General features: G+C 41.7%; 1 protein-coding gene across 1 annotated transcript; it reads right to left on the bottom strand.

The window, feature by feature from the left end:
* Nucleotides 1-4,335: 4,335 nt before the first annotated feature.
* TMEM192 (transmembrane protein 192) lies at nt 4,336-22,509 on the bottom strand. The gene is made up of 6 exons (XM_083834102.1): nt 22,376-22,509; nt 18,916-19,062; nt 14,851-15,115; nt 12,063-12,197; nt 7,694-7,796; nt 4,336-5,968 (listed from the first exon to the last, which is right to left on the bottom strand). The coding sequence occupies exons 1-6, from the start codon at nt 22,406-22,408 to the stop codon at nt 5,845-5,847; spliced, it is 807 nt and encodes a 268-aa protein (XP_083690228.1). The 5' UTR covers nt 22,409-22,509; the 3' UTR covers nt 4,336-5,844.
* Nucleotides 22,510-24,662: the final 2,153 nt, after the last annotated feature.

Below are 24,662 nucleotides of genomic sequence, written 5' to 3'. Positions count from 1 at the left end.
AAACTTGCAAAACATGACAAAGTTTCAAATTTATTTTTATATTAAAAAAAAAGAGTTTATAATCACCCTCTTCTGGATTTTTGGAAAATCAAAATTAGCTATTTAACTTACCATTCATTTGTATCCACAGCTATCTCTGTTTAGAAATAAAGGCAAAGACTATGGAAAAGCAAGAAATCTCGAGAGTAACAGTTATGTCTTAAAAATGAGTATATGGATATAGTGTGGCACTGGATTTTTTATATAAGCATAATTATTCAATTAACTTTGAAGTCATAAAAAAGTATCTATCAGAGGGCTATATATGCATGTTCCTTTACAAATGTAAAAATAAATAAAAGTACCAAAGTGTCCTAAGAAGCCCGATGTCAGTCTCTACAAAATTATCTTAAACGCCTGTTCTTTTTAGACATGCTGATAACATTTTCTTTGAAACAGACATTGACGGTGATATTTGATAGATATGTTTATAAACCAGATAATTGATTGTATATTTTGTAAAAAATTATGCACTTCAAATAACAATGTCTCATTTTAAATAAACTACAACATTCTTCAGACGTCAAAGGTGATGCTTCTAAAGAAAACTGAAAGTTTGTCTAGTTTCACTGTAAATTCATATGGGATCAGTGTGTAAAACCTTTTCTTACTCAATTTCTGATAAATAGTACTTATTTATTGTAAGCATTTTTCTCACATTTTCTATCTTTCTAGAAGTACTAAATTCTGATACAAGCCATATAAAAAGAACTTATTTTAAAATAACTACTGTTTAATGTAATGACATGACACAGTACCGTAAGATTACAGTAGAATATAGACTGCATTGTCTCTATGTCTAAAGTAAGCAAGATTTTTAATTAGTTCAGAGTGCTGGGTCTTGAAATCTGAATGTTCTTACAAATTAAAGTAAAGGACCTTATTTCAGGACAAAAAGAGAGTCCAGAATTAGTCTGAAGAGTAGCAGTGATTTCTTCCTTTACAGGTCATATACTATAAATAAATTTCCAAGTGCTATGTGTCTTGCACAGTAGAATTAAGTGGCTAGTGGTGCTGCCACAGCACATTATTGTGTTGTCATTAATCTCAGTGGGAGCAGGGCTTCAAAGGACCTTGTTTTCAGCTGAGTCGGACTTGCCCTTGACTTTGTTGAAATTTTTGTATTTGATTTGTGCAATATAAGCTTAATCTGGTAAAATCGGTTTTACATGACACAGGGTGATTAGACGTATAAACATGCAGTATGTGGACACGGTGCTACAACACCTGAACTGATTGGATTCTCCATATGCACGTGTGGGTGTACGTTTAAAAGAAATTTGAGTACAAATTGCTGTCTGTTGAAAGTCAGAACTGAGGTTCACATGGATGTAATCTAATGATCAAAAGACCTGATCTGAAGTTATGTTCTGCCCTCAAATTCTCAAAGCCAAAATGCGAGTTTCTAAAACTCGGAACTAATTCCTTGTCTTACAGTTACATGGGAATAAAGAGATTTTTATTTGAAACTCAACTTCACTAAGTCTTTACATTATATTGGCTATTTTACCATGAAAAGTAAAATGATGTAACAGCAGGTCAACAGGAAATGAAGGTAAATGTAAGCCTGTTGTGAGAAACAGCAGATTAGTATGTTCCCAAAGGATAATAAACAATTCACCTCTTCCCTTTCCAGAATGGAAAAAAGGAAATTATAGAAGAATAAAGACTGGAAATATTTCCCTTACGCCACATACATATGCTATAAATACCTCCGTATCTGGACACGCAAAGCCATATTTTGTTAAGGGTCACGTAAGATTTTTATCAATGTCAATCGGGAGAAGCATTAGTATGGTAAATAAGTTCCAAGTGTCTGACTACCATCAGACAAGTGCAATTAGCATACTGATCTCTTACTGCTGTAGATGGCCTTTATCTTTCTTGCTAGCCATCAGCTTGCAAAATATTTGTGCAAAGTGGGAAACAACTCCAGCAGCCTGTCTTTAGTTAGCCGTGATGCCTAAAAGGCTAACAAATTCCAGTGCTGATGATGCTTTTTTATGTCTCCCAAGCCACCTCAAGGTCAGATCGTTGTCTACCCACATGCCTTTGTGCCTTGACACCACTTTCCTTTTTTCGATTAAGAATGACCTTCCATGGGGAAAGCCTGCTTGCTGTATATTTGAACAGAGCCTTAAAAGATGAGAATTCTGTTCAAGTCTTTTGGAGTCACTGATTTCCTTTGTGAGATGAGGTGTTTGCCAGAGTAATTTCCATGATGAGCTACTGAGAAACAAAACACAAACGCTGAGAGCCTTTCCCTTGCATATGATGTGCATTCACAAGAGATCCTCACCACGTCTCTTTGATGTATACAAGGTATTTAGCCCATACCAGCAGCCCATTCAGAGATTTTAAAAACTCCCATGATGCGACTGTTTTGGGGCAGCCCTGAACTTTTTGCCTGGCACTAGGAAATACTTCTCAAGCCTCCCAAACCTACGGGTGGCTTTCCTGCAGATCTGCAAAGCAAAGTGGATAACCACCTGTGCCCCAGCACAGCAATGAGATGGCATTGGCCACCTCAGTATCCAGCAGACCCCTGGCCACCCGCAGGTGCTGCAGCCTAGCAGTGCCTACAACACCCAGTGTGCCCTGTGCCAGCCCTGTCACCAGGGCAGGAGGTGCCCCTCAGTCTCTGGCTGCAGACAGGGGCTTGGCTGCCATGGGGTGGAGAAGGGTCCTCAGGCTCACCCAGCACCACCCTGACCTACCGGGTCCCATCGCTGAACTGTGTCCACCAGTGCCACCTCCACACCCCGCCTGAGGTGGTGACTCCACCACATCCCTGGTGTCCTGCTGACTGACATCCTCCTCGCTGCAGCTCCCTCTTCTCCTTACTAAACAGCCCCCATCCCCTCAGCTGCCATACTGGAGCCAAGTATAGAGGAACAATCACTTCCCTCATCCTGCTGGTCATAATGCTTCTGATGCAGGCCAGGTTGCCACTGGGCCTTGGCTGCACTGTGGGTTCACATTCATCTGGCTGTTGACCAGCCCCTTTCTGCTGGTCCTTTTCTGCTGGCAGCTTTCCAGCCACTTGTCCCCAAGCCCACAGCAGGTTGTTGTACCCCAAGGGCAGGACCTGGCACTTATCTTACTGAATGCCAGGCAAGTGGATGTGGCCCATGGGTCCAGCCTACCCCAGTCCCTCCGCAAGAGCCTTCCTACCCTCAAGCCGACCAACAATCCCACCAACTTGGTGTCCTCTGTAAACATACTGAGGGTGTACTCAATCCCCTCATCCAGATCCATGATAAAGAAAAACGCTAAAAACTGGGCCCAGTACTGAGCAGCGCTACAGGTGACCAGCCACTAACTAGACACACTAGTCTACTCACTAGGACTCTCGGAGCCCAGCCAACCATATACTGGTCCAAGCCCTGAATAGCCAGCTTCTCCAGGAGAATGCTGTGGGAGATGGTGTCAAACACTTAACCAAAATCCAAGTACACAACATCTACAGCTTTTCCCTCATCCACTAAGTGGGTCATCTTGTCATAGCAGATAAAGCTAGTCAGGCAGGACCTGCCCTTCATGAACCCATGGAGGTTTCTGATCACTTCATTGTCCTGTGTGATGGCACTCAAGATGATCTGCTCCATGACATCTTAAAAAAAAGGAAGATGAAACCAAACTATCAGGATCTCAAAACAATTGCACAAATTGTCACCCTAAATTTGTAGAAAATTTACACATCTGTCTATATTTTCATCCATCATTTTATTAGTCACTAGTTTATTTTACTGTTTTCCTTCATTGTTCTTGTCCTTACCAAGCTCAGTAATTGTCTCATAACCCTACTTCTTTCCTTTCTAAGGCAAGATTTAGATATGAAAGGGCCTTTGCTTTTACTCTAAAGCTGCTTCCTTTAAGGATTTTTCCCCATGTTTGTTTTTAGAAATCCAAGCAAATTATCACTGCCTCCCCCTGAACTTAATTTACTTTATAGACGGTAATGGCTTTTTGTAAAGCAGGATTTCCCTTTACTGTAAGGCATGCTGACCTGTGTCCCCTAATTCTACTTTCTCAGGTTCTCATTCACTCGACCAGCATGCAGACATCAGGCTTACTGGTTTCTCAGCTTTTCTTAGAACTCTTTATATCCCATTGATAGCCTCCCTGCCCTCAAGAAAGAGAAAGAGGGGAAGTAATATACAAATCAGGTTCAGACATCTCAGCCTTGATTCACTTAGAGCTCTATGTTAAAATACTTTTGTCTCAGCAACTTACAGTTGTTCAGAGTAGTATTCCAGGGTCTTGAAGAGAAGATTTTAATAATGACAGATTTCACACTTTCCTTAGTTGCATTTATTGTGCATGAACTTCACAGTCACATTTCACTGTTTTTCATAGAAGTTATATAAATCAATACACAGTCACATCAAAACCTGAGTTCTAAAACCAAAAACATTTGTATCCCTCACATGTTTATTATAAAATCTTGGTTTTACTTTCAAAAACAAAAAACCAACAACAACTAAGGGGAACAGTTTAGTGTTGGATAGCAGCAAAATCCCCAATATTTGTTTATCAACCTCCATATTTGTTACAAACTGAACAGTTATTTCTAAAGTTGTGCCCCAGTACCAAAATAGAAAGATTGTCTTCCCTCCCACCCCCATTCAACCACAAGACCACTTCCCATGAAAACATTCTTCTGAGTTTTGACCAGCGATTACCCTGTCTTCCCATAGATATTGGCTTCTAAAATAATGCTTAGTCTACATTGGTAGACAAAGTAGTACCTGGAAGAGAATGGTTCTTTTACCACCCTTCCCAATAAATCCATGCTATTAGATCTGCAGACTCTTGTTTCTTCAACTTCCAGAAGACTTCTTTATTTTTTACACCACCCACATACACATTGCAACATTTTCATTAAGATGCTGTCATTTTTGAAGAATCAAAACGTAGAGCAAGTGTAAGTGCAGTTGTGATAGCATCTTGTACAGGATCTAACTTGAAACGCCACTCAACACAAATTGCTTACCAGGTCATTGAGAGCTTGCTTCAAGTATTTGTGTTAGTTCAGTAGGCAGAGAAGGCAGAACAAGGATCTGTTTAGTCTTTGCTGACACAGAATCTCAGTAAAAAGAATGTCAGCAGCCCTGAAGACACCTCTTGGGGGATTTAGAGCCAGCATTCTGAAGAGCTGCTCAGATTGCTTATCATGACCTTCTTTTGTACCACATGTGAAATATACCATTTTAGGACACTCAGTGCCTTTGTTTTTCTTAACAGGATGCCAAGTTTCACTGCTGGCATGGGCAACAATTCATTCCTTTTCTTGGCAGAGGAGAAAAGGGGGCAGATCTAGAAAGCAAGTACATTTTGTATAGAATTCATGAAGTATACCATCTCTAACACTGAAAGTAATGGAATTCTGCAATAGAACATGTCTTGTCCCCAACTTCAGCACTGAAAACCGTGAAGACATCCTCTGCAAAATTACCTTTTCCTTGAGAACAAATTTGTATTCTTGAAATATAAAGTACTTCAAGACTACAGCAGGGCAAAATAATAGCAACAACTGAAAGAAGTTAAACCATTACATCAAGTCCAACTGCAGCATAGCCTATTAGGATTTAAAAATCCTTGAAGCTCCAGATCTTTCAGAACTGATGTGAAAGAAGCCAGAATGTCCAGTTGTAACAGGCTTACAGCATATGCAGAGCTCATGCTTCCAGTTTAACTTCTATTTTGAAGTGTGAAAGATGATCAGAGAGTCATCTGTACAAAACGGTTTGGATATTGCATTGCCTCATATTCCCTCGTGCTCCAACAACAGTTTTCCAAAGTTTAACTTTTTATTTGCTGAGATGTTAGCGCCAATAGTCTCTTGCTGAGCAGTGCATTGTGTCGCTGAAGATACTCTATTACATCTCCTTGCTTCTCAACTATCTCTTCTAAACTTGAATTTTCCCTTGAAAGAAAAAGAGTAAATACATGTTTCAGTAAGAGATAATAGCTTTCTGATATAAGAAAGGTCACTACTGATTAACCCATACTGTAACAAGCTGCTCTTCAGTTTTACTTGTGTTGATCTTGACTGCTTCTCAGGGATGAAGCAATCTGTCTAGCCTCATTTTTGGATAATGAGAAAGAGCAAAAGATCTGGCTAAACTTCATGACATGTTTGCATAAGCAATATTTACATATTTCCTGTAAGGCAGTTACAGAAAAATAATAAGGCTGCTTACTTGTTTTAACCAACTTAAGTTGGTGAGCTAGACTACATGCCAGAATTGTACCAACTAAGAAAGCCATGCCACCTTTTCTGTATGGAATTGTCAAACCTGACATTAGAAACTTAAAACAGCAAGGACAAGCACTGAAATTTTGGCAAATACTCCTGCCTTCCCTCACTCACTATTTGCTGCTGATTGACTTGGAAGTCTGCTCTCAGCACACAGGTGAGTATCTCAGAACTCAGGAAGTTGCACCCCAGCCTTGCAGCACTTTATGGAGTAACATCGCCCTTAAGTTGTTATTCTGAGTACTTTATAAGAACTATGATTAAGTGGAAAAAGACTTGAGTCCAATTAAAAACCTACCGTGGTCAAGCTGGGAAAAAAGTCTGACAAAATTTGCAACCCTAACTGGTAATCTGCACTACCAACTTAAAGCACCAGAACAGCTCCTGGTCAGTAGCTTAGGTTGTAGAGGTCATAGTATTAAAAAAGCATTCAAGGTCAGCTGAAGGGCTGACAGGATTCACTTTTCAATAGACCTTAGCTCTCCAGGGAAAGAGAGTCAGAGCTGTATAGATTTGAATTAAAATAACTATTTTGCAATCAGTTCTCACAGGAAGTTTGCACTCTTTAATCAAGAGATCAGAGTCTTTTCCTCAGCTGGTCATTGTTGCAAACTTGTTTTCTGGGCACTTGAGGATTTCTCAGGGGAAAAGCTGAATGAGAAAGGAATGAGGTCCCCCATGCATTCACCATGATGTTGATATCAATATGGAAGTCAGACATTGTATCAAAATATCAAGACAACTCTAAATCCTTCCTGTATCCTGGATACCTAATTCCAAGTTCGGTAAGAGCATGTACAGCCTGCATTTGTGACACCTGGGGAAGTGCTGAAATATCAGCATCCCTAGACTTCTGCACTTCAATTTTTTACTAAGTAAGTCATGCTTTATTACAAAGTTTCAAAATAAATTCATGTGTGGAAATCCAAGCTAACTTTGACTTCATGTTGTCATTACCAATCTCATTTCAGCAACTGGAAGACGTTCAAGCAGTGAGAAGGTACACAAAGGACAGTCTTTGTGTAGGACAAGACTCACTACTTGTGAGTGAGGCTAATGCTGGATAGCTTCCCTGTATTATTGACAATCTTTCTCTCAAGTGGCTTACCCACATTAATTACCCTGCAAACTAGAAATATATTCCAAATCCCTTGCTAGAATCTCATGTCTAACTGCTAATACAGGACAAAGCTACAAAGTTTTTCTTCATCTATCAACTGCCCACATTTTCTTGCCTCAACGAACTTTCTGAAATAGCTTCACTTACCTGTTTTGGTTGACAAACTGAAAACTATACAAGTATTTCTACATGAAGTAGTAAAATTACACTAGTCAGTGTTGACTATATACCATAGTTGAACACATGGCAAGATTAATACAGAAAAATCTTACCTGAATCCAACTTCGGAAGTAATGTGACTAGGGTAAGCATACATCTTTTCTTCTTCAATTATGTCAGGTCTTGGCTTTGCACGATTGAAGTTGCTTATTTTCACTGAAAAAAGTTTAATAAAGTATTAGGAAACTACCACCACCAAGAAATTTTATCACCAGGCTCCAAGTTAAAAACAAATCCGTAACAGATGAATATATGCTCACCTTAGAATATGAGATGGAAAGGCAATAAGTCATGGGATTAGGTAGAAAAAAAGTAAAAAAAGAATAAAAGCAGAACCTAATCTCTACTTATTCTCTGGTATAGCTTGGATTACAAATTGAGGTTTTTTTTGCTTCCACCCCTCCACACACCTTTTTTTCAGTCCTGCCCCTCAAAAGACTGAGTGAAGACCTGAATGAGTGAAGACCTGAACCTGCTGCTTAGCTTGTAAAGCACAGTCTGTCACCTAAGGGAAGGAAAAGAGATCTAGTTTCCTCAGAGGAAGCTTGAGATTTGATCTCCAAATTCAGGCCACAAATCAAGCAATGTGCAATAAAAATAGGAGAAAGTTTTTATACTAGTATCTAGGTCAGAACTTCTGACTTAGTATCTAGGTCAGAACTTCCACTTTGAGCTCTCAAATAGTATTTTAACTAGACTACCTGCAATGAAGCAGCAGCAGCTTGTCTGCATGCTCCAAAACTAGGGCAGACTTGGTACAGAAATCTATTAAATATTTGAAACAGAGTGGCTCTTTGATCAGCTTCATATTGTGAGCCTCACAACGTTGGGTTATCAAAACCAAGTCACTCCTCGGCATCTGTGAATAAAGTTTAAGACTAAATTTAACACATGTACCATGGGGATGGAAGAAGCTGCAGGAACCCCTCGCATTATTTGTGGAAGGAAGCTGGAAATATTTGAAGTTATTCCTTAATCAGGAGCTGATATTGAAGGGAATGTACTGCAGAGATCCAGATTACATATTTTCAACTATGTAGTTAGGGGTACTTGTGAAGCAATACATCTAATACCACTAAAAAAATTCAGTCTGGCTCCATGAGAAATCTACACTACAGCAGAGAAAGGCTGTCCTTAGAAGTCAATAGTATCACAGGGTTTACTATAGGCCACCCTCCTAAAACAATGCTAAGACCCTCCAGAGGTTAGCTACAAGTTGGGCTCAAAGGTTAGTTATTTCTTTGACCGTATTCCTCTACAAATAAAACCACAACAGAATAGATGAGAAGTTTCCAACATACTTTACTTGTGGGAATGTTAGTCTTTTATTAAAGTGATATTAGAAATATGCGAGGAAGTCATTAGATACATATATTTAGTAAACCTTTGAACATTCAACTCTGCCCTACCAGTTAGGAACTTAAGATATTACGCTGACATTTAGAGCTATCTATATCATACTTCATTCCAGGCACATTTACCTCACTTGAAGGATTTATGTATGTCAAGTCTGTTATAGGATAATCCTAGAAATTCCATGTAGATTTGATCCCTCACCTCTGGATCCTACATCCATGTAGGCATACACTGCTAACCGAGGATGTTTTAAGAACAGCAGTTATATTTCAAGGGCCATTGCAATTCTGGAGACTTCTTGCTTGATGGAGCTATTTTGTGTTTCAGAAAATTCACAATCAGGTATTCCATGCAACTTTCATTTGTGAGGCATTAAATATAGTAATAGTTAAAAAGTAGTCAGGTACATTATAACATTCAGTAGTCACGTACATTATAACATTCCACAGGTAACTGTTTACACATCACTAGCAGTTAAGAAATGATTCCACAGAAGAGGAAAAACTTTGAGTAATATACTAACACAAAAAAGGGGTTGATCATCATGAGTTCACAGTGGAGTCACATTAATCTCCCCAGGGTTGCTCCTTGAGTTAGAGCTACATTAGTGATAAAATCTGAACAGTTAGTGGTATCTAAGTGTTTGCCTTAGAGAGACGCTCCAACACAACAGGGGACTGTCCTTAGAGTATCCTACAAAGGAGGCTTCATGTTTCCTGTCACAGAGGGCTCTGAGACAGAAAAGTGTATCAGTCACAACAGTCTTCCAAAAACTGACCAAATACTTTTGTGTACATCAGGAGAGCTTTAGTTTGATGCCTAAAAGGTTAAAGGCAAAACCCTCAGAAACAACCATTACATCCAAGAGATATACAGGCAGTCTGTTAGCTTACCTCAACATGTTTTGGGATGGAAGAAAAGTTATACCACCCACTAGAAAAGGCAATCTAGATTGATTAGAGAAGTTTTCCCCATCTTGAGGCAAGTTACATAAATTTGTTTATATAACTTAAACTCTAGTTATATAAAATAACCCTTGCTTTGTACAGCAATCAAGCTTTAGAGAATGAAGCGTAGACTACTCTCCTGGGGCTGCTAAGGAAGGAAGGAAGGTAGCTGTTGCCAGAAGGGACAGTTTGCTCCCTACTTGAGGTGCAGCTCCATCCCTCCTTTGCCTTGGTTCCACCACTCACTGGACCCTTCAAGCCTCCTTCAGCTCAATCTGGAAAAACATCACACCCTGTATCTTCCTAGTATAAACTGGTAATGGATTTTACAAGCACTGGTAGTACAAGCTAGGGGAGATAACCTGCCTGGTGACAGGTCATTTGAGAGCTCTTAGAAACTCCTTAGAAACTCCAGTCTCAGACTTATTTACAAGGAATTTGACCTTGACTTATTCTATTTTAATAAGGTAAGAGATGCATATTATACCTCTGAACTATAAGAGACCTCAGTAAGAAATACTGTTTCACTGGAGTTCCTGAAGTTCCACTGAAGTTCTGTAGCTTATCTCTACTTGGAGTTTCCCAGCAAAGTAAGTATGCTTATGCTAAGACAGGATGATTTCCAGCATTCTTGGAATAGCTCTCTAGGATGGCCGTGCTCATGTCTCCTCATTGCTCTCTTCATTCTTCTTTTGCCCATCTAAATGGGCAAAGCCTGACAAGACTACATGCCTTCAGGCCTCCGCACCCTTATGGAAGAGATATGTAGTTTAGAGCTGCAACCTTATTTCTTGCTGAGTTTTGACTTCAATAGTGTGCCAGGAAGAGTCTTGACTAGTTTTAGGTCCCAGATGACCGAGCCATTTGGCAGTATTTGCATCAACCACATCAGTAAGAACACACCAAAACTCTTCTACAAGAAAAACTATTCTAAATCAATATATAACAGAGCCACAAAGAAGTCAGATTATGACAAAAACACTGACTGTAGAAATAGCTTTTCCTTTAAGCTGCACGCAGTCCGGAAGGATGCAGTCCTGAAGGAGGTGTTTTCAGGTATTTCCACCTTCCTGCTATTTGATTAAAAGTCAGGAGCAAACTTAAGTTTTGTTCATCTTTTTTTCCTTCCACTAGAGAAACCAGTGCTACTGAGGCTATTTAAACTAAGCTGTCATCTCCTTGTTTGTAGCTGTAAATAAAAAGCAGCACCTCAGAAGCAGAAATACAAACCATCTAACTCAAGACCCAGAATGTCATGTCAGACACATTGCATTTAAGCATTTGTTTTACAAAGAAAACTACGGATAATTGCTTTTTTGTGTGTTATGTACCTTTTCCAGTGTTTTCAATGCAGCTACATGACCCATAAACCCACATAGCTTTTAAGATGAGATTAGAACATCATTTGTTTCAAACACTTATCAACCAGCATTTTAGATACTATTACTGTAGTTTTATAGAAGGAAGCTTATGAAGTCCTGCTAAGTTATACCAAACCTAAAAGAAGACAGCCTTACAAGAAAGGGACAGCACAAAGCAGTGCATCAATTTTATGCAGTGTTTTAGAATATTTGCTAACACTAAAATAAGAGACATTATATTTAGAAAACAGAGGGAATTCTTCACTTTCAGTGATGGAGAGACTGCAGCTTTTGAGGTAAGACCACGTAAAGAGGAAAATAAGGGAATATAGAATTAGAAGTCTGTAGATGAAGGCACACCACGCTACCAGCTATTCAAGTTCCAACTGTAAATCCTAGAACATCTGATAAAGCCATCTCTCACTGCTTCACAGCTCACAACTGCATTTGAGGACACACTCCCAAACCAACAATCCTGTTCAGAGAATACTTCTGCAACAATTGTTTTTATTGCCACTTCACTGGATCAACAGCTTTAAGCTAACAGCTTTTATCTACAACACCACAAAACCAAACCAAGCCTGACAACCTACCCATTTGTCAGGAATTTGCCTTGGTTCCTCTACAGGCACAAAACTATGTTGTATTTATAGTTGCAGTTAAACATCCTGGGGTACCCCAGCTGCACTACTCTGAGGGCAAACAAAAGAGCTCAGTAGCCATTATAGCACTCCTCAACAAGGCAAAGCTCATCTCACCTGTGTAAATCACCAGGCAGGTCAGTGAACTAATCAGCTCCACACCGAGGACTCCCAAGATAAGATACAGGTACACTTTACTGTGATCAGGGAAGGAATGCTGGGTTGACAGAATCAAAAGCAGGGCTGCATTACCTAGAAAAACAAGTGTTACATTTGATGCAAGATCACAACTGCTGGCAACGAAATGAAGTTTTCTTTCAGCATTTCATTGTAATGGTACAGAATGAGTTCTTAATGATTTTTCCAACTTAAAAGAAGGGTGAAGAAGTGGACTAGGCACACCTAATAGATATGTGTTCACTTAAACAGTTTCTAACCTTGTAGCTACTATCCATCCTCAAAACTGCTTCAAGATTATAGTTTTTTCCCCAATTCCTAGAAGGTAACACCAGTCATAATTCAAAATGAGAAGTATTTTCCTTCAGTGTATTTAAATATAAGGTTATTAAATAAAAAAATATAAGGTTATTAAATAAAAGAAACCACAACTGCTAACCCCTTCCTTACACAGAGATATATCTACACAGGCTTCCAGTTGCCTGGCTATTATTTTAACACTTGCAGATTACAGAAATTTGAAGTGAGTACAATTAGTCAGGGATAATAAACATTTAGTTATAGACCTAAGAATTGTTCTGAGTTCTTTAAAGCCCCTCTTCTCATACAGTGCAGCATACTTCTGATGCAGAATACAAAAAGGTTCCCTCCCCCCCTAGAAATGCTATAACCAGTCTGGATAAAGCATTCAATTTATTAAGACCATTGAAGTGTCTAGGGAACTCAAGTTCTTTTGTACTACATTAGGCAACTGAACTGTCAGGATGGAAGTGATAGCAGCAGCAGTTAGCACAGCAGGAAGTTCTCAGCAATGCTCACCACCTTCTGATCTAGAAGTGATTTACATAAGTTCATAGCATAGATCTGATTGCACCTGAACTTTTACACTTGCCCACAGCTGGTACAGAAGAGGAGACACGGACTCAACCTAGGACAGGAAGCAGGGCTTTTGAGTTTAATAATCCAGATTTCAACAGGTAGAATAGTCCTTTTACTATTTTGAAACATCCATAAGCCTGCTGTAGCCTAATCTTTTCACTCCAAAAACATGCTCCAAAAACATCTTTTATCTTCAGAGCTCTACCTAGTGGCCATAGCCTGAAGTTTTACACTCAAGGTGACTAGATCTTTTAGTGACTGGGTGGAAAGCTAGCAGAGCAGTAGTACCACAATTTATCAAGGCTGGTAAAAAAATTATACTCCAGTTATTCAGATTTACAGATAAGAAAAATATTGTGAAAGACCATTCTTTCCTGTTCCCCTACCACTAAAATGTGAAAAAGCCCCTCAAATTTATAAACGATCTGGATGTAGGAATAGAAGGTATTTTGAGCAAGTTTGCTGATGACACCAAACTTGGAGGAGTTGTGGACTCGAATGAGGGTGGAAAGGCCTTGCAGAGGGATCTGGATAGGTTGGAGAGCTGGGCGATCACCAACCGCATGAAGTTCAATAAGAGCAAGTGCCGGGTCCTGCACCTGGGACAGGGCAACCCTGGCTGCACGTACAGACTGGGCGATGAGACGCTAGAGAGCAGCCTAGAAGAGAGGGATCTGGGGGTTGTGGTAGACAGCAAGTTGAATATGAGCCAGCAGTGTGCCCTGGCGGCCAGGAGGGCCAACCGTGTCCTGGGGTGCATCAAGCACGGCATCGCTAGTAGGTCAAGGGAGGTGATTGTCCCGCTCTACTCTGCGCTGGTGCGGCCTCACCTCGAGTACTGTGTGCAGTTCTGGGCACCACAGTATAAAAAGGACATGAAACTGTTGGAGAGTGTCCAGAGGAGGGCTACGAAGATGGTGAAAGGCCTGGAGGGGAAGACGTACGAGGAACGGCTGAGGTCACTGGGCCTGTTCAGCCTGGAGAAGAGGAGGCTGAGGGGAGACCTCATCACAGTCTACAACTTCCTCGCGAGAGGGTGTCGAGAGGCAGGAGACCTTTTCTCCATTAACACCAGTGACAGGACCCGCGGGAACGGGGTTAAGCTGAGGCAGGGGAAATTTAGGCTCGACATCAGGAGGGCGATGATCCTTCAGGGTCCCTTCCAACTCAGGATATTCTATGATTCTATGAAATTAGGCAGATACTGCAGTTTATTGCAGTGTTTTTTTTTTAAAAGCAAAAACAGCTAATTGCTGAAACTTCTTTCAGCTTTACTGGCCAGTGGTGTAGCATAGAATATACGAAGATAGAACACTGTCATACATCACACTGTTCAAACAAAGAAAAAGCCGTAGGAAGTAGAGCCAAATGTTATAGAGCCCTGTTGAAGATTAGAAAATTGTTTGACTAGTTTGAGACAGTTGTTGAGCAACAGGTGATCCACCCATTTCTACTTAAAATGCAGCTTGAAAAGCAAAGAAGACTACACTCCTCAGAAGGATTAACAGATTAGCAGTCATGCCACTTACCCAACTAGATAAATCAGTATGCAAATTGCTATCACTAGCAGCCAAAGACCTTGCTGGCTAAGTATTCTATGGCTGAAGACTACAAATCACTAGATGTCTTACTCAGCCTCACACTTCTGGGCACTTTTTCACTATGTTCTTTACGACATGCATCTGGCAGGACAGAACACTCAGACAGCCCATCTGACTAAAATAGCATTTAAAGATTTGGCTATGAGTATTTGTAACAAGTTCATAATGTATGTTAAATAACTCTTCAGTCTTTCCTCCTATCAAAATTTAAGGCTTTACAAAAGAACAGAAAAACAAGTTGACTTTACCTGTAGAGTGAATCACAAGTGGAAGACTTTTTAGATGTCTTGTTGATCGATATATTGAGAAGTAACCTCTGCTTCTGACTTTACTGTGGTGGTGGTGGATGTATCGTTCAAAAAACACGTGCAGAATCCACAGAATTACTTTTGCAATGATTATGACAGTCTGCACTTTAAGTGGGTGAGTATAGTTTCCAGGGCACTTATCCTGGTTTGGATTAGGGTAAGAACAAAACATAGCTGCTAAAAATGCTAGAACAACAAAAGCAACCTAGAAGAGAAAGGAAGAGAAAACACTCTTAAAAGTCAACATCTAACAATAAAAAGACTTCTGTAATTGTGCATTACCTTCTGAATTGATTTTATTGAAGTTACAAACATTAGATGCTCTTACCACAATGACTACATATCATTCCAGTAACACTCATGACTGAGCAGAGTTGAACAAACTTGAGAACCATTCTTCTTAGCATTTCCTCCAGATTGATTACACTGTTAAATGAGTACCCCTTTCAAAGTAAATGAATTTGAGTCCTGGACACTTTTTAATCTGTTTTTTACTTTAACGGAAAAAAGATGTACATAAAAGTTTTTCAACTCACTCATTTGTACTTGTTACTGCTCTCCAGGACTGTCTCATCTTGTTGGAATAGTCTACATTTTTCTCCAAACAGAGGGAGTTCGACATTTCATAAATAAAGATTAACTTTCTTAAATCCATTCGAGAATCTCTAAGTTAACATTAAAGCAAGTGAAACAAACATTCTACCTTACAGAGCAAGTAATCAACACCAGGTAAATACCTCTGTGAGCTAGTAAATACACTGAAGAATGATTACTACCAGATTTTTCCATTTTGCTCAGAATTTATATCAGAATGACCAGGCTAGTGGCATTATAACTTGTCTTCTAGACTTTTTACTGAACTTTCAGCTTCAGTAGTTAAGAGCAGCATATGCAATCCTTTGGCCAACTAGAAGGCAGTCTTTTATCTTCTAGTGCAGATTATCTGGGGCTATATGTAAGCACAGAGGGACAGTTTTTTTATTTTTCAGACCCTTGCGGAATATTTAGTCATAGAAGATGGTATCCATCATTTTCTTTCACTAAACAACAAAGTATGGTACTTTCCAATACTGTTTCATTCTTCAGACTGAAAAAAAATCACCAACACAAAAGAAAATTGAAAGCTTCTATATAGATAAAAAACCACTTTACTTAAGCCTACAAAGCTTTAATACCCCCTCATACTCTTAGCTTAAAATGAGCTTCCAAGATTCTGTATATTATCGTATATTATACTTCACAGAAAACAGGACTGAAGATGGAGGAACATCTTATTTTCAAAGCTGCTTTACCTCATGAGTTTACCTGTATTTAACTCCATGGACATCCAAGAACCTACCCTCCTTTCCTACTCCCTTGAACTCATTTTGCTATTTTGTCATTTCCCAAGCAACTTTAAAAGTTCACAGAATGTAATCTGATATGAACTGCCCTTAGCTTGCTTCTTGAGTGGTGAATGCAGTAAGTGATGGAGGGGCTACGGAGGCAAGAAAGGGGAGGGAACAATTTGCACACAATCATCAGTTCATAAAAGCAACACCATGTCATAGAGGATAGGTAGAGTAAAGGTGAAAGAAAAGGGGAGCAAAAGAAAAGGGGAGCAAAGAGTATGTTATCCATACGGATATTACTTTAAACACATTAAATTCAAAAAGTTTTCTTGGAGATAAGTAACCCAACTGGGAAAATGAAATAGGAGAATGATTATCAACATAACATTTAGGCTATTATTTAACCACCTCCTTTTCTTACAGAGCTAAGAATAACTCAGCTAACTCAAATCATTCCATTACTGTTAGGATTGCCATTTCACAACAGCAACACATCTAGTTCAACTCCCTCCTGGCGTCAGGAATGTATGTCAGTACAGCGAATGGCTATATTAAGTTCTGTGATACAATTAGCAGCTTTATTAATCTATGGCAATGCACACATGAGGAAGTTGACAACTTGCATTACTAAGTGGCATTTATTGACAACAACTTGCTTACATTCTAGGGTAGTCCAACAACAGGTTTTTCACCTCAGGTCAGAGGAATTTTATATACAGAAAAATATTCTTAGAAAGTATTCAAGAAGCTCAGCTTTATGTATGTACATATGCAGAAGAAAAACAGGGTTAATACAAAGGAATTATTTATAGCCTGTATGTGTTACACTGTTCTGCCGAGTCTTTTGACAGGAACCAAAAGCCTTGAAGAAAAGCAAGGCTTGGCAAACGCCACTCAAACACTCAGCCCAGCCACACACCAGCATAAGGATACTCTAGAATTTAATGTAACTAAGCAACTGCACTGAAGAAGCCATTTGCTGCATAAGCCAATTTCTTGGCACAGGAAGGAGAAGAAAAAAATACTCCAAGTTGCACATGAATTATTTTAGAGATGCATTACAACTTTTCCTCATACATACTCATATCCTACAGTTACCTTCTCCAGGATACCTGCTACTTTAGTTAGACATCTGTTGGAAGCTAACCTAACATCCTTCATATTCCACACAGTTTATACACATTCACAGAAGCACAGGGGAAGGAAAAAAATCCTATAAGCTTGTTTTCTCCATCCATCAACATGCTTCTTTTCAGCAAGAGACAGCACCATTTCATGGGTGCAATTTCATATTGCTGTATTGCACCAACAGAAAAGTTTTTTTTTCATTTTGCTCCAAGGACTGACTTGCTACTTGCTCAGGTTCAGGAATAGCAGCAAGACTTGACCTGGAAGATTGCACATGGACAGGACTCTTCACCCTGCCTTTACTTCTCTACTTTCAGGAAGAAAAAGTAGTGATAGGTACAGAAGCAGCAGCATTTTTCTAGGGTCAGAGTGACTGACATTTGGCTACATCAGTTATGTCAGTATACATTAGCAGTCCCAGGATTCTGCTCTACCACCAGTAGCAGTGTCTACCTTCATAATGCAGAAGTGCTGAGGGATGGACACCAGAGTGATGTTCTGGTAGGCAAAGTGAATATGGCTGGATACGCAGTTTCCATTGGAAATTTTTGCAGTTCATTCAGCAGAACTGCAGTAGTGGTCCTTCATAAGTCTGCTTAGACAGAGGGAGATTTTTAGTTCTCAAGTTAGGAGGCCAGGGCATATTGTTTGAATAGCTTTACATAGCTACCTAAGGAGACCTCAGAAGCTGAGATAAGTTTTAGCAGAGAACGTTTTGTAGAGCACTGAGGATAGCATTTTTTCATTTATGAAAAAACTAACCATCTCATCTTGAGTACCCTGGCTTTACATATGCACCATCTTCATATCTACATTAGTGGCATTATGCTATGTAAGTACAATTTCAGTTAGGTACTATGGCCTGAGCTTTCTACCTGATCTTCTTCACATTTCATTTCCATGTGCTCATAAGCAGCAATACACGTCTTCAGCTTTTGAAGAATAAACTCACCACTATGCAGGAGTCTCTATTTGTCTATGAGCCTCAGCATGACCTTCACGCTGTTAGGTACAAGATTTTCCTTTGTGCTTTTCCACCTTAACCTCCAAAGGTCAGTCAGGGCAGGAAATAACATGGATTCCTTATTCCTCCATTCATTACCATGTAAAAAACCCTGGAGCAACTCCAGCTTGACTTGCTTGGTTACCATGGAAAGAAATACCTTAAGTCTTCCCTGTGAAATTAAGTTCATCCTCCAAAGGGCAGTGCCATAAACCTGATCTTAGCTGTCTACATCTAGTCTTAGGCACTTATGAATCAATAGTGTTTTAAAAGTACATTTCCAACAGCATAGAACAACCATTATTTAAAAGGCTTTCCTTTCTAAAAAGGAAGGCTGCAGCATGTTAGCACTGAAAAACAAATTGGAATTAAAATTCATCAAGTATCATGTAACATAAAGATTATCAAAATTCACTGGAAGGTTTCGCTTGGTTGGGGGAAAAAAAGCACGTTCAAGTCTTGGGAGAATTCTGTCCACATGAAGGGTAACAATTCAGAATAAAGAGTACATTTTCATAAGAAAGTCATGGTTACTGAACTTACATGTATTAGCAACAGAAAATTGGCAAGAAAAACTGCTGGGATAGCATGAAATCTTGGCCGCAGTTGTGAATGCAGTGTATGAGACAAAATAAGAGGTGCATCCAGCAGAGGATCATCATCTAAACTCTGTGTTATTTCCAAGGACCCCTGGAACAGAGAGGGAAGAAGTGAAAACAGGTAAGCTCTAAAAGAATCAAAGTTACAGCAATTTCTTGTTAGCAACTCCATCTTTGAAAAAAGAACAGGATGAGTATTTCAGGAGATACTTTATGTTCTAAGCAAACTCTTCACATCTTTCTGTGGTAGGTATTCAATCCCTAAGGAATCTGACACCAGTATACCTCCCAGCATTGCCCTCAGTCTTTCAATCTTTAGAAATATTTGAGCACCATTCCCAAGTGAGGCCACAAGTATAGTACATTCACATGAGAAGGTCCAAGAAATGACAGTTAAAGCCCATTTCATATATCCTATACAGGTACTTCAGAAGTCTGTTGTTATTCTTGTCTTTGTCCAGACAAGTTCAAGGGAATGACAAGGACAAATGCAGTGTACCAGTAACAGATGTAATCTCAATTTAAATTGAGCCAGCCACTGACACCCAGTACGTCTCACTGTGTGCATCCCAGCAATAGTTCAAGTTGAATCCAGGAAAGAAAAAAGCAATTTAGAGGGAAGATGCAATTAGGGACTGGTCAAGACTCTGCTTTCAGTAGAGCACATGCAGCCCTTACTTGTCACATTGGTGACATATATTCAGGTCTTTCTTCTCCTCCACATTCAGCTTGCATGTTTCAGCCATGTAATTTTCCTGTAGTGCCTTTTTTTAAAGCTACAGCTAAGCTTGAGTGGAGAGAAAGTCTTTTCTTGTGGAGAAGAAACTTACCCCAGTGCAGTCTTTGCCCATTCCAGGCTAGAACTCAGCCCTTCAATACATCTGAAGCTGATCGTGCACAGGCATGCTGAACAAATGACAAGCTTGCCAGCAACTCAAACTGCTCAAGTTTCTCCTCTTAGCATCGCTGTATCCCATGCTATAGCTTGTTTGATTTGATAGTTAAAACCACTTAAGGTTTCAATCAAGTTTTGACTACTCTTCTCTGGAGTGGTAGTAACTACAGCCCAGAATAAAGTATACAGAACAGAATAACACCAGCCTGTGATGGCATTACAGCACAGACATTCAGAGATGATCAACAGTCAGAAACCATCCATTGAGGACACTACAGAACCTTGCTTTCTGCTGCAAGCCCTTCCACCCATCCCACTCCAGAGATCCAAGTATTCAAAATGACATGTCAGAGCCCACTGGGATTTCTGTTAAATTGAGGAGTCCTCATTGCCATGACAGACAGTAGTCTATCAAGACAAATAAGCATATTCTCCTAGATATGAGAATGAGAAGAGAGATGAGTTGTTAAAATAGATTAAAATAGATAAACAAAGCAGGTTGGAAGACACCCACAAAGATCAGAGTACAACTTGATGGACTCAAACTCCCCAAAGGACCACTCAAAAAAAAAGTCAGACCATATGTCTGAAAACATTACCCAAACACTTCCTCAAATGGGCTGGGCAGGCTCAGTACCATGACCACATCCCTGAGGAGCCTGTCCCCATACCTGACCCCCCTCCCTGTGAAGAACCTTTCCTTAACACCCAGCCTGACCCTCCCCTGTCCCAGCTCCATGCTGTTCCTTCAGGTGCTGTCACTGTCCCAAGAGAGCAGAGCTCAGCACCTGCCCCTCCGCTCCCCTCATGAGGGAGCTGCAGGCCACCATGAGGCCTCCCCTCAGCTTGCTCTGAAGAAACCAAAGGACCTCAGCTGTTCCTCATACATCTTCCCCTCCAGAGCTTTCACTATCCTCATAGCCCTCCTTTGAATATTCTCCAGTAGTTTTATGTCCTTCTTATACTGTGGTGCCCAAACCTGCACACAGTACTTGAGGTAAGGCTGCAGCAGCACAGAGCTGAGCAGGACAATCCTTTCCCTCAAACCCTTTCTGTGGGGCTGCTCTCCAGCCTCCTGTCCCCCAGTCTGTACATTTAGCCAGGATAACCCCATACCAGGTGGGGAATCTGGCACTTGCTCTCATTGAATTTCACAGTGCTGATGATTTCTCAATACTCTAGTTTGTAGAGATTTCTCTGCAATGCCTCTCTACCATTGAGGGAATCAAGAGCTCTTCCCAGTTTAGTGTCATCTGGGAACTCAGTATATGCCTTTGACTCCTGTGTCAGATCACTTACAAAAACATTGACAAGAACTGGCCCTAAAGTAGAACCCTGGGGGACCCCACTAGCGACTTGCCGCAAGCTTAATGTAACCCCATTTACTCTAACTCTGAGCCCAACCTACCAGTCAATTCCTGACTCACTGCATTATGTAGGTTCACACTTCACATTAACCACAACAGCCCAGACTGGCTCCCTCATGTTGTTTCACCTACAGACAGCTGCCTGCAACAAAAGAGATAGTCACCCAGCGTTATCTCAGCCAGCATTCAGTTTTATTGTAGTACAGCGAGTGCCACACTCACACAACCAAAGGTGAGCAACCAGGCTTTTCCTCACTCATTTCTGCCTCTCATTACCTAGCCTTTGACCATGAGCCATCCTTGCTGGAACACCCACCTAGTAAGATGACCTTTTACTGCAGACCTAAAGATTTAGAAATGCTATTGCTCTTTTCATGTTACTAGTATAAGACCTATAAGTAGGAGTGCAAAAAAAGCTCTGTGCCCCATTCCCAGGTGTGACTTTTAAAGCCTGAAAGCAAACCAGCCACAGGTCATGCACACCAGTGGCCAGGCCATCCAGCCTCATTCCTCCTGAGCACCCAGAGGAGCTAACAGTGCACTCCTCCACCAGGCAGCAAGCCTCCTTCGGCAGGACAACATCCTCTGCCTGCTGGGAGCAGGTGAGCTCCTCGCTTCCAAAATACAGTGGCAAAGCTCCAGAGCACGTGTGAGCAGGTCCCTTACAGCGGGGCCGGCTACCACCCACCGAAACGGGGCCACCATCAGGAAGCACTAGGCGGCATGACCTCCAGGCAGCGCGGGGAGGACGGGAACAGCGTGCGAGCATTTCCTCCCCTTCAGGAAACCCAGGAAGCGCCCTAATTAGAGCGAGCACCAGCCTCACCGGGCTGAGCCGAAGCCCCACCCGGTAAAGCCCATGCACTAGGGGCAGGCTGGAGACGGCGGCCCGGGGCTAGGAGGAGCCGCCCACACCCCGCCGTGGCTCCATACCCCCAGCGCTCGGCGGGGGGGCTCCTACTTCCCTGCCGGCACCTGCCTGCCCCCGACCAAAGCGGGGAGAAAAAGGAGGCCCGAAGCGCTGGCTGAAGGCAAAAATAAACAACAAGAGGGAGGGAGAAGAAGATGAACCCGCGCAGCGCTCGCCCCCAGTGACAGCCGCCGCGCACTGGCGGTGCCCCGCCCGGCCGCCCCGCACTCACGTTGTCCACCTCCGACTGCCGCCTGGCCGCCATCTCGGTGCTCCGCCCCGCCTCGCCCCGCCGCCTTTAAGCGGCGCCCCGCGGCCGGGCGCAGGCCCCGTCCCCTCCGCCACGCCCCGGGGAGGAGCCGCAGTGCTCGGGGCCCGGCCCCCGTCGTCCCATCACGGGCTAAAAGCCCGTGAAGGGACTGGGATACAAGTCTTATAGGGAGCTGCTGAGGGAACTGGGGTTGTTTAGTCTGGAGAAGAGGAGGCTCAGGGGAGATCTTAATGCTCTTCACAACTGCCTGAAAGGAAGGTGTGGGGAGCTGGGGGTCGGCCTCTTCTCACAGATAACTAGTGATAGGACCAGAGGGAAAGGCCACAAGTTGCGCCAGGGGAGGTTTCAGTTGGAAATGAGGAGACATTTCTTCTCAGAAAGAGCAGTCAGGCATTGGGACGGGTTGCCCAGGGAGGTGGTGGAGTCACTGTCCCTGGGAGTGTTCAAGGAAAGGCTGGACGTGGTGCTTGGGGGCATGGTTTAGTGGGAGATATTGGTGGTAGGGGGATGGTTGGACCAGATGATCCTGGAGGTCTTTTCCAACCTTAATGGTTCTGCAACTAACGAGAGCAGGCCCAGAGGTGTCCCTCATGCCCTGGTGGCACTGCGGAAGGGGAAGGGCTGCTGGCACTGTGAGTGCAGCACATGCTTCCCCCCTGTTGGAGCAGTTCCTCTTCCTTCAGGGTGTATGTGGCTGATGAGAATGGAATTTGCAGAGAACAGAATTTGGGAGGTTAGTGAGAGTGGTCTCACGGACACAGAGCCCAGCCCTGCAGTTTGTTCCTGTACCCTCTTGTCCCTAAAAATGAACAACAGCAACTGTCCAGAAGAAAGTATGGGAATGAATGTAGCACGGCTTGCTGTGCGGAATGCTTCTGTGTTATAGGGACTTCCTGAGGAAGGGATCCACTTAGTTATTTCTAGTGGATTTCTCTGCAGTGGATTTGTCCAGTTGCCCCTTCGGACTGTGCTTAAGTGCACACAGGGTCTTGGTCAACATTGTTTCTATCATGGTTGTGAATCTTGTGAAGAAAAATACTTTCATTAAAACCTGCCCACTGCTAATTTCATTTAATAATTCCTTGTTCTTCCAGTAGGAAAGGCAATGGCCACTCATGGTATCCGTACTGATCTCTGACTTACTACTCCATGCCACCCTTTTGTATGCTGAATACTCCTGTAATGTTTAGTTATTAATCATACAGATGTTCTTCCAGCCTTTGATAACCTTTGTTAGCTTCTCTGACCTTTTTCAGCTATATCCTTTCTGAAACAGGAAGGATCAGAACTGGCTGCAGTATTCAAGTGTGTGCCTAATAGGAGTTTACAAAGTGGCGCGTTTATTATCTCTCGTGCCCTGTTCATCTGCTCATGTTTCTTAACCTTCTGTTTACTTTATTTGACCATCCCTGAGCCTTGAGCTTATGGGAGGCCATTGGACGAAGACAGGCTGAGGGAGTTGGGGTTGTTCAGCCCGGAGAAGGGAAGGCTCTGGGGAGACCTTACAGCGGCCTTCCAGGCATAAAGGGGGCCTACAGGAAAGCTGGGGAGGGACTTTTTGTCAGGGGGTGTAGTGATAGGACAAGGGGGAATAGCTTTGAACTAACAGAGGGTAGATTTAGGTTAGATATAAGGAAGAAATTCTTTACTCTGAGCGTGATGAGGCACTGGCACAGGTTGCCCAGAGAAGCTGTGGATGCCCCTGGAGGCGTTCAAGGCCAGGCTTTGAGCAATCTGCTCTGGTGAGAGGTATCCCTGCCCATGGCAGGGGGTAGGAACTGGATGGGCTTTAAGGTCCCTTCCAAACCAAACCATTCTGTGATTCTGTGAAAGCTGTAATGGGTTTGAAAGAACACAAGATATTATGTTCTCCAAGTCAGAGTTGTTCTTTGTTCTTTACTTATGAGAAGCCAAGATTGTCACCCTGAACAGTGTGCTTGGCTCTGCTTCCATTAGAAGAGTGCCGAAGTGCCAAAGGGAAAAAGCTGCTTTTGAGGTATGAACTTCTTCTGGTTGTCTTAAATTTTTTCATCTCTTTTTCTGTGACTTCTATCAGGTATCTTTCTGTAGAAAAATACTCAGCTGACACTTTCTACCCAGAATATTTACATTCCAGACTTGCATTCATTTGTTCTTGGTTTGTATGGATACAGATATTCAACTATCTGGTCAATTGCCTTAAAAACAGATTAAACTTACTGGTTTCAGTAAGATTAAGTCCAGCTCCCGTGATATGAGTCTGCTCAGT

This window comes from Anser anser (genome assembly GCF_964211835.1).
Source record: "Anser anser genome assembly, chromosome: 4".
Lineage (NCBI taxonomy): Eukaryota > Metazoa > Chordata > Aves > Anseriformes > Anatidae > Anser > Anser anser.
Note: the sequence above shows the minus strand (reverse complement) of the source record. Positions and strands in the feature narration are given on the sequence as shown.